Source organism: Amblyraja radiata, chromosome 4, assembly GCF_010909765.2.
Source record: "Amblyraja radiata isolate CabotCenter1 chromosome 4, sAmbRad1.1.pri, whole genome shotgun sequence".
Lineage (NCBI taxonomy): Eukaryota > Metazoa > Chordata > Chondrichthyes > Rajiformes > Rajidae > Amblyraja > Amblyraja radiata.
The window spans coordinates 105750121-105764039 of NC_045959.1; the positions used below are offsets into that span (position 1 = coordinate 105750121).

The window sequence follows — 13919 nt, forward strand, 5'->3', positions numbered from 1 at the left end:
TCCATACAGGCAGCACACGTAGTCGGGATCGAACGCGGGTCTCTGGCACTGCAAGAGCTGTAATAATAATAATAATGGATGGGATTTATATAGCGCCTTTCTAATACTCAAGGCGCTTTACATCGCATTATTCATTCACTCCTCAGTCACACTCGGTGGTGGTAAGCTACTTCTGTAGCCACAGCTACCCTGGGGCAGACTGACGGAAGCGTGGCTGCCATTCTGCGCCTACGGCCCCTCCGACCACCACCAATCACTCACACACATTCACACACATTCACACACAGGCAAAGGTGGGTGAAGTGTCTTGCCCAAGGACACAACGACAGTATGCATTCCAAGCGGGATTCGAACCGGCTACCTTCCGGTCGCCAGCCGAACACTTAGCCCATTGTGCCATCTGTCGTTCCGAGTAAGGCAGCAACTCTACTACTGCGCCACCGTGCCGCTCAATGGATTACCAATGGAAATCTTCAATTATGCAATGCAAGAAGTATGAAATAAAGTTAGTTAGTTTAGTTTGTTGTCGCGTGTACCGAGGTACAGCAAGAAGCTTTTGTTGCATGCTAACCAGTCAGCGGAAAGACGATACATGATTACAATCAAGCTGTCTACAGATGCATGATGAGCACTCTGAGATGCAAACTGACAAAGATTTTCTTCAAACAATACATCTTCTGAGTAAGCAGGGAGATCGAAGCTATACTGACATGTAAGCTAGACATGTCATAAACATTAGGCTGGCATTGAAAGTGATAATAATGAAAACCTTTCCAAAATATATCAGGATCGCAAAAGAGTAAGACGTCTAAAAGGAATTGTAACTAAAGGTCGATAATATGAAAGAAATAAAAAGAGCTCTTAAAACATAGTACTGAAAAAGAAGTTAGGGAAGACTGAGTTCATAAAGTGCGGAGGAAGGAATCAAAATAACGAGGACAAAATTAGCCCAGTGGTCAGTATAAAATGTTTTAACTAATTGTCACATATGGTAGGAGACGCCACAACATCGGAGCACCAAAGGGAAATATGAACCAATTTACTGACCCCCAATAGATTTTTCGATCATAAAGGAATTTGGGGGGATTTTGGACTTCGTGCAGAAAAGCAAACTGGATCTGAGGTAAAGATTGAGCCATGGTTTTATTGATTGAGAAAGCCAAAGAGGCCAACAGGTTGTAGTTGTTGCACCACTCAACCAGGCACTCTGTCTCTCTGTGTAGGAAGGAACTGCAGATGCTGGTTTAAATCGAAGATAGACACAAAATGCTGGAGTAACTCAGCGGGACAGGCAGCAATGGGTGACGCAATGGGTGACGCAATGGGTGACGTTTTGGGTCGAGACCCCTCTTCAGAGTGTCTGACTTCAGAGAGTCTGAATAAGGGTCTCTCCAGAGATGCTGCCTGTCCCGCTGGGTTACACCAGCATTTTCTGTCCACACTCTATCTCTCTCCTATGCACTGACTATTGATTAGTTCATAGAAAAATAGGTGCAGGAGTAGATCATTTGGCCCTTCGAGCCAGCACCGCCATTCAATATGATGCGGCTGATCATATAGAACCAGTTCCTGCTTTCTCCCCATATCCCTTGATTCCTTTAGCCCTAAAAGCTAAATCTAACTCTCTCTAGAAAACATCCAGTGACTTGGCCTCCACTGCATTGCCTCAGAATTCCACAGATTCACAACTAAGTTTGTCCTCAGGATGGTACACAAAAATGCTGGAGAAACTCAGCGGGTGCAGCAGCATCTATGGAGCGAAGGAAATAGGCGACGTTTCGGGCCGAAACCCTTCTTCAGACTGATGTGGGGGGGTGGAGGAAGGAAAAAGGGAGGAGGATTCTTAAAATGTGACCCCTGGTTCTGGACTCCCCCGTGTGTCAGAGGTTATGGGGAGAAGGCAGGAGAATGGGGTTAGGAGGGAGAGATAGATCAGCCATTATTGAATGGTGGCGTAGACTTGATGGGCCGAATGACCTAAGTCTACTCCTGTTCCTTATGACCTTATCACCTTATGACCCATCACCACCTGGGATTCAACACCGAGGTTACCACGCCAAGCACACCTGAGGCAAAATGGCAAATGGCGATGTCTATGATTTCTGCCGCCCACTTTGCAGCACATCACCTCAGCTGCTGTTTTCCTCTTTTTTTCTTTCCTCCATATTTCACTACAATGCCTCACCTTTTCTTCTGCTTAACTTATTTAGTGTGAAAGACAGCATTTTTTGTCATTCAAGACTGTGCTACCTATGTAGTTTCCGACATATTTAAAAAAATCTGATGATCCCTTGAATACAAAAACCTGTCTTTGTAAATAGCTCATTCTAAGCTTTCCCCCCAGTCAAGTTTCAGTCAATAAAATACTGAGTCAAGCACTTGCGCATCTAAACTTTATTTTGGATAAACACAATAACAGTTCCCCACTACTATATCTAACCACCACGGGTTTGATCCTTGTATCTGCTTGGCCAAGCCTTCCTAGCCTCGTGCAAGCAGACACTCCAAAAGGTCACACAGTCCCAAGCGTTCTTGCAGAAGATCGACATTGAACCTCGTGGGAGCTACCTTTTATAGGTCCCTGAACCTTGAGGGGCCGAACCACATGAGGGTGGTCTCTATACAGTCCAATAACAGATATCGATTAACACAGTACATGATAGACATTTCCTTAATGCAATAATACAGTAACTAATACATTGTATTCAAAAGGAGCTTCTGGAAGGAAGCAAACATAGCAACATTTGCCTAGATATTCATGAAACCCAGACAAGGCTCAACACTTAACCCAATCAACATCTAGCAAAGTAAAGCTTTGCAACAATATTTACAATGTGTATGTCTGGTTTGCATTCACCCAATCCGTTTCATGCATTTGACACCTAATTATAAGAATCTGCAGATGTCCCATTCTTTCCCTGCAACTCTTATCTGGGCTCCAGACAAGCTGGCACCATTCTGCAGCTTGTCCCATTTCTGCCGAAGGCATATTTAAATTGACCAAATGGCCTAGCAGCCTTTACTCAATTTTAGTGTCCTGGCATCTCCAATTTGGCCAGAATTATCATTTTCATCAACAGTGCTGGCTTGAAGGGATACAGTAGAGAGCCCATTGACTGGTTGGATCCCAGTCTGGTTCGGCAACAGGAATAAAGAAGACTGCAAAAAAATGGTGAACACTGCCCAGTCCATCACGGGTACTGACCTCCCCACCATCGAAGGGATCTACAGGAGTCTCTGCCTCAAAAAGGCAACCAGCATCATCAGAGACCCACACCACTCTGGCCACGCTCTCATTTCACTCCTGTTATCGGGAAGAAGGTACAGGAGACTGAAAACTGTAATATTCAGAGCAGCTTCTTCCCTACAACCATTAGGCTATTAAATGCTATAACCTCCAAATAAGCTCCAAACTATATAGACTTGGGGACATTATTTTTGATTTTGCTCCGATATCTGTTTGATTTTTTAATCTATTCAGAACTTTTTGTTGTTGTTTATTAAGGGTTTTACAGAGTGCTGTCTTTACTTATCTGTTGTGATGCAAGTAAAAGCTTCATTATTCCAATTTGGGACATATAATAATAAAACACTCTTGACTCTAATGACAGGGTAACCTATGATTAGCGTTTGTCGGCACTGGGCCTTTACTCGCTGGAGTTTAGAAGAATGAGGAGGGGCCTCATTGAAACGTACAGAATAGTAAAAGGCTTGGATAGAGTGGATGTGGGAGTAGTCTAGGACTAGAGGTCATAGCCTCAGAATTAAAAAAAATATATTTTATGAAGGAGATGAGAAATTTCTCCAGTCAGAGGGTGGTAAATATGTGAAATTCTGCCACAGGAGGCTGTCAGTGGATATTTTTAGATAGCTTCTTGATTAGCACAGGTATCAGAGATTATGGGGAGAAGGCAGGAGAATGGGGTTAGGAGGGAGAGAAAGATCAGCCCTGATTGAATGGCGGAGTAGACTTGATGGGCCGAATGGCCAAATCTACTCCTATCACTTATGACCTTATGACACTCGGGACTAACTCACAATTCCTATTGTGGAGAGAATTTTTAAAAATTCTCATGGGTAAAGAATTTATTTTCTCATCTCTGGCTGGAATGTGCGACCCTTATTTTGAGACTGTGATTCCTGTTTCGGAACACTGCTAGAAGGGTATACATGGGATGCATATATCTATCCTTCAACCCCTAAGGAATTTTGTACGTTTCTCCTCATTATTCTTAACTGAAAAGATGACAGAACTCTTTTGTGTAAGCTTCCCTCATCCAACAAAGCTGCCACACCAGAAATCAATCTGCTCACCCTTCATTCCCTCGTTCGTAATAGGAAAAGCCCAAAGGAAAATAATGGCAGTCCTACAATAAATCTCTACCTTTTTTTGTCTGTCATTTGCACCTGAGAAGTGAACAATTAGTGGTTAGAGATTGGAGGAAAATCTGATTTATTTTCAGCCCTTTGAACATGTGCAACGGTGAAGCAGATCACCATTGAGTATTTCTTAAGAAACATAGAAACATAGAAAATAGGTGCAGGTGTAGGCCATTCGGCCTTTTGAGCCAGCACCGCCATTCAATACGATCATGGCTGATCATCCAGAATCAGTACCCCGTTCCTGCTTTCTCCCCATATCCCTTGATTCCTAAGAGCTATATATCTAACTCTCTCTTGAATACATCCAGTGAATTGGCCTTCACTACCTTCTGTGGCAGAGAATTCCACAGATTCACAACTTTCTGGGGGGAAAAGGTTTTTCCTCATCTCAGTCCTAAATGGCCTCCCCCTTATTCTTAAACTGTGACCCCTGGTTCTGGACTCCCCCAACTTCGGGAACATTTTCCTGGCCTGTCCAATCCTTTAGTAATTTTATATGTTTCTGTAAGATCTCCTCTCATCCATCCAAATTCCAGTGAATAAAAGCCCAGTCGATCCATTCTTTCATCATCTGTCAGTCCAGCAATCCCGGGAATTAACCTGGTGAACCTACGCTGCACTCCCTCAATAACAAGACTGTCCTTCCTCAAATTAGCAGACCAAAACTGCACACAATACTCCAGGTGCGGTCTCACCAGCAAGGAGTATAGGACCTCCTTGCTCCTATACTCAAATCCTCTCGCTATGAACAGATTGACACAAATGTAGCTGCAAATGTTGTTAAGATGCCCTTTCAAAAAAATTAATCACTGAATCTTAAAAACCTTGTTGCATATATTGAGCCATGGTTTCAGGGACATAGAGTCACACGGCACAGGAACAGGCCGACAAATCCCTGCTGATCAAGATGCAGCATCTAAAGGGCCTGTCCCACTAACGCGACTTTTCAGCGAATGTCTTCGACCTTCAAGCTCGAGGGCACTCGCCTGAAAAACCTCCAGCTGGATCGACCGTCAGCGATGAAACCGCGAGCCGGATCGACTGTCACACACACACAGACACACAGACAGACACACACCAAAGGCGGAGGCCAGGGAAAGCGGGGGAGCGCTGTCTGAAATTCACACCCGCGATGAACAGGTAAAAGATGGCTGGCACAGTTCGGTAAGTCCTTTAGAGAGCCTGGTGAGGGGAGGGGGGTGGGAGAGAAGTGGGGGAGAAGGAGTGGAGACACTTTTAAGAAGCCAGACAATGTTTAATAAAGTTTAGCGGACATTTAACATTACCAGTCGGTTTACTTACCTTTTTTCTCAACAAGCTTTACCTCCGACTACCTTCGATTAACTTTGATTAACTTCGACTATCTACAAATAGAATTATGACCTACTAGGACCTACCTCGACTAAACCCACGAGTAAAAAAAATATCGATTTTTTTTTCCATGACGACCTTTTTTTTACTCGCGGGCATTTTTCAGCATGTTGAAAAATAAGCCGCGACCTAGCTGAGGCCTCGCGTACGCGGGGACTACTCTCGAGCATGAAGGAAAGTTACAAAAACCTCCTAGGACCTCGTGTCGACCATGCTGCGAGTATGAGTCGAGGGCAAACTCGTCTGAACTCGGGAATTAGGTCGCCGCAGTGGGACAGCCCCTTTTGTGTGTGAAAACGCACACCTCCAGATTCAGGGGCAGTTTCTTCCCCGTTGTTATCAGGCAACTGAACCATCCAACTGTAACCAGAGAGCAGTCCTGAACTACTATCTGCCTCTGATCGGACCATGCTGGCTTTACCTTGCACTAAACATTAGTTCCTTATCATGCGAATGGCTTGATTGTAATCATGTATTGTCTTTCTGCTGGCTGGATAGCACGCAACAACATGTGTACATGTGACAATAAAATAAACTGTGACAATAAAATAAGTTATTCCCATTTGCCCGAAATTGGCCCATTTCCCCTGTAAATGTTTCCTATTCATGAACCCATCCAAATGGTGTGAAAAGGCTACCCCTCGGGTTCCTATTACATCTTTCCCACTCACCCTGAAGGCGGCATGATGGTACAGTGGTAGAGTTGCTTCCTAATGCCCCTGTCCCACTTAGGAAACCTGAACGGAAACCTCTGGAGACTTTGCGCCCCACCCAAGGTTTCCGTGCGGTTCCCGCAGGTTGTGGAAGGTAAGACCTCCCTGGTGGAATAAAACTGGGTGAAAAAAAGGTCTTACCTTCCACTACCTGCAATCTCCGGCAACCACCTTCAACTAGCATCGCAACCGGCTTTGACTAAAAAATTACCGATTTTTAAAACGGCAACCTATTTTTAGTTGAGGCCGGTTTTTAATTTTTTGAAATAATCGCCGGAACATAGAAGAAGCAGAAACCACTTTCGACCATTAAGGAGACTGACAAAAACCTCCGGGAACTTCCGGGAACCGCACGGAAACCTTGGGTGGGGCGCAAAGTCTCCAGAGGTTTCCGTTCAGGTTTCCTAAGTGGGACAGTGGCATTAGAGCTCTTCCAGCTCCAGAAAACCGGGTTCGATCTTGTCTACAGGTGCTTGCCTGTACAAGGTTTGTATATTCTCCCTGTGACCTGCATGGGTTTTCTCCGAGACCTTCGGTTTCCTCCCACACTCCAAAGACGTACAGGTTTGTAGGTTAATTGGCTTGGTATAAATGTAAAAACTGTCTCTAAATTGTAGGATAGTGTTAATGCGCTTGGATCGCTGGTCGGCATGGACTCGGTGGGTCTGTTTCCACTCTGTATCTCTAAACTAAACAGATCCTCTGGTTCTTGATTTTCCTACTGTGTGTAATAGATTCAGGGCATCCACCTTATCTATTCCCCTTGTAAAGTTTGACACCTCTATAAGATCACCTCTATAAGATGCATCTCTATAAGATCACCTCTCATCCTCCTGCACTCCAAGGAATAAAGTCTCATTATTGGATGAACACTTGACATTATATGGAGTAATATTTGGTTGTAATCACAATTGTAGGTTGACCTTACAGAAAGGTGGAATAAGCCTTTTGGTCTGTGAAGCCTGAGACCCATTTTGCTTTCCTGGTACTTAACTTTTAATGCCAATTCCATATACTTTCTCCAAACCTATAACATTTTCCTTAACTAAGTAATTCCATTTTAAACGTCAGGAGGTGAGTTTCTTCGGAGTAGGGCGGGGCGGCACAGTGGTGCAGTGGTAGAGTTGCTGCCTTACAGCGCCAGAGGCCCGGGTTCGATCCTGACTGCAGATGCTGTCTATACGGAGTTTGTACGTTCTCCCCGTGACCTGGTTGAGTTTTTTCCAGGTGCGCCAGTTTCCTCCCACACTCCAAAGACGTACAGGTTTGTAGGTTGATTGGCTTTGGTAAAATTGTAAATTGTCCCTAGTGTGTAGCAAAGAACTAGCGTACGGGGTGATCACTGGTCGGCATGGGCTAAAGAGCCTGTTTACACACTTTATCTCTAAACTAAACGAAGCTGAACTCATTGATCTTGTCTAAAGAATAAGTTTTGGGCTTGAATCTGATTCAAAGATTGGACTGAAACAGTCAGGAGCACATGCTTCTAGAGGGGAAGAGAGACAAACCATCTGATCACTCCATGGATCCTTCTGGGCTTGCTTTTGTATCTTCAATGCTGTTATCTATGATCTCTAGTTTCCACAGCATTCTGTCTCTCTCATCCAACAATGGTTGATGTTAGATAGACATAAAATGCTGGATTAACTCAGCGGGTCAGACAGCATCTCTGGAGATAAAGAATAGGCGATGCTTCGGCTCGGGAACCCGTCCTAAGAAGGGTTTAGACACGAAACGTCAACTATTCCTTTTCTCCAGAGATGCTGCCTGACCCGCTGAGTTACTCCAGCCTTTTGTGTCAACCTACAAACCTGCACCTCTTTGGAGTGTGGGAGAAAACCGGAGCACCCGGAGGAAACCCACGTGGTCACAGGGAGAAGGAACAAACTCGGCACTGCCAAGCAACCTTACGTTTTAGATTGGCATCATACTGAGTGGAGGCATGATGAAGTTATTCCTGTGCTGCACTCTTCTAAGGAGGACTCGGCGTGAGGGTACTTTGTAACTTTGTCAGCGCCCTTTATGGGCGACTATTTGCATACCTTGGATATGCGAGCAAAGAATTTCTCTGTGACAATAAAGTATTCCGTTCAATTGCAATGCATGGGTTTTTGTTTTCTAATGTGATTACGTTGAATGCTTTTTGCTGTGCATGTCATGGGCTGACCAACCTGCATCTCTTATTTCTTCGCAGATATGGTTGCAGAAGTACGGCTACCTTCAAGCTAGTGGACCCAGAATGTCAGTATTGCGTTCTTCACAGTCCATGCACACAGCTGTAGCTGCTATGCAGCAATTCTATGGAATTAAAGTTACGGGGACTTTGGATGAAAACACAATAGAGTAAGGAATGTCTGTTTTCCTCTTCAACCAGCACCAGCTCCTAAGTGCTGCACACGTCTGCTTGAAGAAGCCAAACAACTCCTGCTTGTAACTCACAGAGCACCATAGCCGTCATTTGCAATAACGCCAGGAAACATAAGGTTTCTCCACTCCGCATTAAAGGAAAATGCCACCTCTTAACGTGCCGGCTACAGTGTTTGGAGCTTGCATGAAATGTAAAATAATCCTTTGTATTCAGAAGGTACCTTTCAATTGCATGGATAGATAGATAGATAAACTTACTGAATAGTGATAGGCCTAGATCGAGTGGACGTGGAAAGGACTGGTGGGAGAGTCTTGGACCAGAGGTCGTAGCATCAGAATTAAAGGGCGCTCTTTTAGAAAGGAGGTGAGGGAGAACTACTTTAGTCAGAGGGTGGTTAATCTGTGGAACTCATTGCCACAGAGGGCTGTGGAGGCCAAGTCAGTGGATATTTTTAAGGTAGACAAAAGTGCTGGAGGAACTCAGCGAGTGAGGCGGCATCTATGGAGCGAAGGAAATAGGCAAAGTTTCGGGCCGAAACCCTTCTTCAGACAGAGGCAGAGATGGACACAAAGTCTTGGTGTCAAGGGTTATGGGGAGAAGGCAGGAAAATGGGATTTGGAGGCAGAGATCATCCATGATTAAATGGCGGAGTAGACTCGATGGGCCGAATGGCCTAATTCTATTCCTATAACTTGTGAATTTGTGAATGGTCTCTGCGATTCTGATGCATGGTTCTGTACAGCCATCCTCTAGATGGGTCTAAATGCTGATAAAAAACATATAGAGGTGAGGTGTAAATGTGTGCAATTCAAAGAAGTTTTGACTGTTGAATCTGCAGAGCGTGCAGTTGATAACGAGTGAGAACATGCATGGTGTCGGAGAGGGTCCAGATGAGGTTGATGAGAATGATCCCGGGGATGATTGGGTTAATGTATGATGAGCGTTTGACGGCACTGGGCCTATGCTCGCTGGAGTTTAGAAGGATGAGGGGGAACCTCATTGAAACTTACCGAATCGTGAAAGGCCTGGATAGAGTGGAGAAGATGTTTTCACTAGTGGGACAGTCTAGGACGAGAGGCCACAGCTTCAGAATAAAAGGACGTGCCTTTAGGAAGGAAATGAGGAATTTCCTTAGTCAGTGGGTGGTGAATCTGTGGAATTAATTGCCACAGATGGCTGTGGAGGTCTAGTCAATGGATATTTTTAAGGCGGAGATTGTCAGCTTGACTAATACGGGTGTCAAGGGTTATGGGGAGAAAGGAGAAAGATAGATCAGGCATGATTAAATGGCTGGGCCGAGTGGCCTAATTCTGTTCCTCTGTCTGATGAACTGTAGAATGCTCTTTTGGACCAAGGCTGTTTCCAGTCAACAAGTAAGAATCGCTGACAGTGGTTTTGTAATAACGAACAAGGTCATATTTTTGGCAAACAGCTCAGTGTCCTAGACGGCAACTTAATCAGCGGTATTCATTTATATTTATTCCAGAAGGGCATTGAAAAAAATCCTTTACGAATCCCAGTAGTTGAAACAGCTCTTGCAATTATAGAAGTGTTTGTTCTTGGTGCTTCTTTCCATTTGGCACATGGGCTACAGGTCATGTTAAGCAGCATTGTGAAAACTACATTTAGATATATGTACTTGGAACCTTGCCAAAACCACCATTAAGGTAATCTCCGAGCATGGATTAATGCTGTCTTTTAATAAAGTTGATGGATTAAGGATTGGAAATGTACCTGCCTGGAGCTGAGTCAACGTTATTGCAGCGATACGGTACACAAGAGCCCAAATGTGCTGCATAACAAGGTGATAGAACGTAGTTCTTTGCATTCACTGAGCGGCCCATCTCATCAACAGGGAATTACCGACCACAGTTCACAGAGAAAGAGGGAAATCAGGTTTTAATCAATCTCAAGTGTTTCTTACTGCTTATTTTGTGGGCTGGCACGGTGGCGCAGCGGTAGGGTTGCTGCCTTACAGCGCTTGCAGCGCCGGGGACCCAGGTTCGATCCCGACTACGGGTGCTGTCTGTACGAAGTTTGTACGTTCTCCCCGTAACCGCGTGGGTTTTCTCTGAGATTTTCGGTTTCCTCCCACGCTCCAAAGACGTACAGGTATGCAGGTAAATTGGCTTGGTGCTTATACATTGTCCCTCGGGTAGTGTTAATGTGCAGGGATCGCTGCTCGGCGCGGACTCGGTTGTCTCCGCGTTGTATCGCTAAACTAAATTTCATTGCCAGCCTTACCTCCACCATCTGGCCCCCCCATATCTCACTGACCTCCTCTCCCCCTACCAACCCTCACGGTCCCTCAGATCCACATCAGCCGGTCTCCTCTCCATCCACAAGTCCAACCTCCGCAGTTTTGGGGACAGAGCCTTCTCCAGGGCAGCTCCCATGCTCTGGAACTCCCTCCCCCAACTGATCCGCAATTCCGTGTCCCTCACCATCTTCCAGTCCCGCCTCAAGACCCATCTCTTCACCTCTGCCTATCCTTAGCCCCACGTCCCCCTCCCTTTTCATCTGTGCATTAATTGCCTCATACTGTGTTTTGTATTGAATTCTGTCTTTACTTTGTGTACTAGTCATGTCTCTACTATTTATTTCATTCCCCTTACATGTTTTTCCTCTACCTGCTAAATTTTTGTAAGGTGAGACCCTTGAAAGGCACCCATAAATAAAATGTATTATTATTATTATTATTATTATTATTATACAGCATATTAAGAGTAAATACAAAATAATTGCAAAGAAATTAGATAAATTACAGCTTCTTGTGCTTTGTAACATTGATCATTTAATTTAAGGGCAGCACGGTGGTGCAGTGGTAGAGTTGCTGCCTTACAGTGCCAGAGACCCGGGTTCGATCCTGACTGTGGGTGTACAGAGTTTACATATTCTCCCCGTGACCGCGTGGTTTTTCTCCGGGTGCTCCGGTTTCCTCCCACACTTCAAAGACGCACGGATTTGTAGGTTAATTGGCTTTTGTAAATTGGAAATCGCCCCTCGTGTGTGGGACAGTGCTAGTGTATGGGGGGGATCGCTGGTCGTCATGGACTCAGTGGGCTGAAAGGCCAGTGTCCACGCTGTAGCTCTGAAGTGTTTGAGCAGATTAATTTCACTCTGATGGCCCTGATTTTTATCGATAAAGGCTGTTGAATGCATCCACTGACATCTACCTTATTAAATGCATGCAAATCCTTGCATGTAGAGCCCAAAGCTGCAATCCCAAACATACTAGAAACAAGGGGTTACAAATGCAAAAGAAGACTCAAAGTGCTGGAGTAACTCAGCAGGTCAGGCAGCACCTCTGGAGGTCTGAATGTCCACACAAGGAACTGCAACTAGGAAAACAAGGGAGAGTCTAGGACCAGAGAATTAAAGGACGTTCCTTTAGGAAGGAGATGAGGTTGATAGGCCCCACCCTCCCCTCGGTCATGACTGACCATGGGTGATGCATCCTAGTTGCATCTGGTGGCGCGACTCACGTCGCAGGGGCCTCTGCAGTCCGTCTGTCTTTTTTGTTATTTTTTGTCCCGTTTTAATGTAGTTTTTTTTTTTTTTGATGGGGTATGTGTGTGTGTGTGTGTGTGTGTGTGTGTGTGTGTGTGTGTGTGTGTGTGTGTGTGTGTGTGTGTGTGTGTGTGTGTGTGGGGGGGGGGGGGGCGGGGTGGGGGGGAAACTTTATCTTTCCCCTGCACGGAGAACCCGACCTTTTCCCTGTCGGGTCTCCGTTGTCATTGGGGCTACAATGTGGAGCGGCCTCCAGCAGGAACGACCTGGGGCTCCAGTCGCGGAGCTGCGGAGCTACTCACCATCACGGAGCTGGCCGGGTTCGGAGCGGGTGGAGCGGTGGTGGCGCGCTGCTGCGACCCGACCCTCGGAGATTCGGAGGCTCCAACCGCAGGTCCGGTCGGTGGACAGTAATATCGGGAGCCCGCGGGTCCCTGCTGGGAAGACCGCTTTTCGGGGCTTCCGCAACGGCGACTTCTCCCGCCCGAGTCGCGGGGTCGAAGAGTACCTGGAGCGGGGCCTTACATCACCGCCCCGCGCGGATTGGACAACGGCTGCGGGACTTTGCTAGCGCCCGCCGGGGGCTCCAACAACAAGACCCGGAGCGCGGCCTTGCATCGCCCGGCGCGGCGTTAATGGCCGCGGGACAATTGCCATCGCCCTCCGGGGGCTTTGACTCTGACATCGGGAGGGGAATGGGGAGTGCAGGGGAGAGATAAGTTTTTTTGCCTTCCATCACAGCGAGGAGGAGATGCGCTGTGATGGATGTCTGTGTAAATTGTGTTGTGTCTTGGGTCTTTTTTTCTTGTGTGTATGACTGCAGAAACAACATTTCATTTGAGCCTCTATGAGGTTCAAGTGACAAATAAATTGTATTGTATTGTATTGTTGGCCGCTTGCTCCAAACCTCGGCTAGAGCAGCGTCGATTGTGGCTGAAGAGACCAATGCGGGAGTGACAGTCTCTGTCGCAAAGGTCACATTTGTGTGTGGTCTCTGGTCTGTTGATGTTTCTGCGCTCCTTTCTACATGCCCGCTTGACTGCCGCTGTGTTCAACAGTTTCTCTTCCTCCGTTTTGAAATGCTGGTTCAGGGTATGGAGATGAGGAGGGATTTCTTTATAGTCAGAGGGTGGTGAATCTGTGGAATTCATTGCCACAGAAGTGTATGGAGGCCAAGTCAATGGATATTTTTAAATCAGAGGTTGATAGATTCTTGACTCGTACGGTTGTCAGGGGTTATGGGAAGAAGGCAGGAGAATGGGGTTGGGAGGGAGAGATAGATCAGCCACGATTGAATGGCTGAGTAGATTTGATGAGCTGAATGGCCTAATTCTGCTCCTATCACTTTTGAAAGAACGAACTTATAAACTTTGTACCTGTGCCATTTCCGCTGGAACAATCAAAACTAAATTTTGCTATCACACTCTGCGGCTTGATTTGGTTGAGAAACTTTGGGTGTTAAAAATTGCAGCAGGATTTTGATCAACTGGCCAGGTGGGCTGATGAACAGTCGATGGAATTTAATACAGATAAATACCTGGCGGCCCAATGGTGTAGCGGTAGAGTTGCTTCCT

At 45.9% G+C, this 13919-nt stretch overlaps 1 protein-coding gene across 1 annotated transcript in view; it reads left to right on the plus strand.

Moving 5' to 3' along the window:
- The window catches only part of mmp16 (matrix metallopeptidase 16), a 119550-nt gene that overhangs the window by 55246 nt on the left and 50385 nt on the right, over positions 1 to 13919 (plus strand). The window contains exon 2 of the mRNA XM_033020406.1: positions 8662 to 8810. Coding sequence (XP_032876297.1) covers positions 8662 to 8810 — 149 coding nt within the window. The remainder of the gene's footprint in view (positions 1 to 8661; positions 8811 to 13919) is intronic.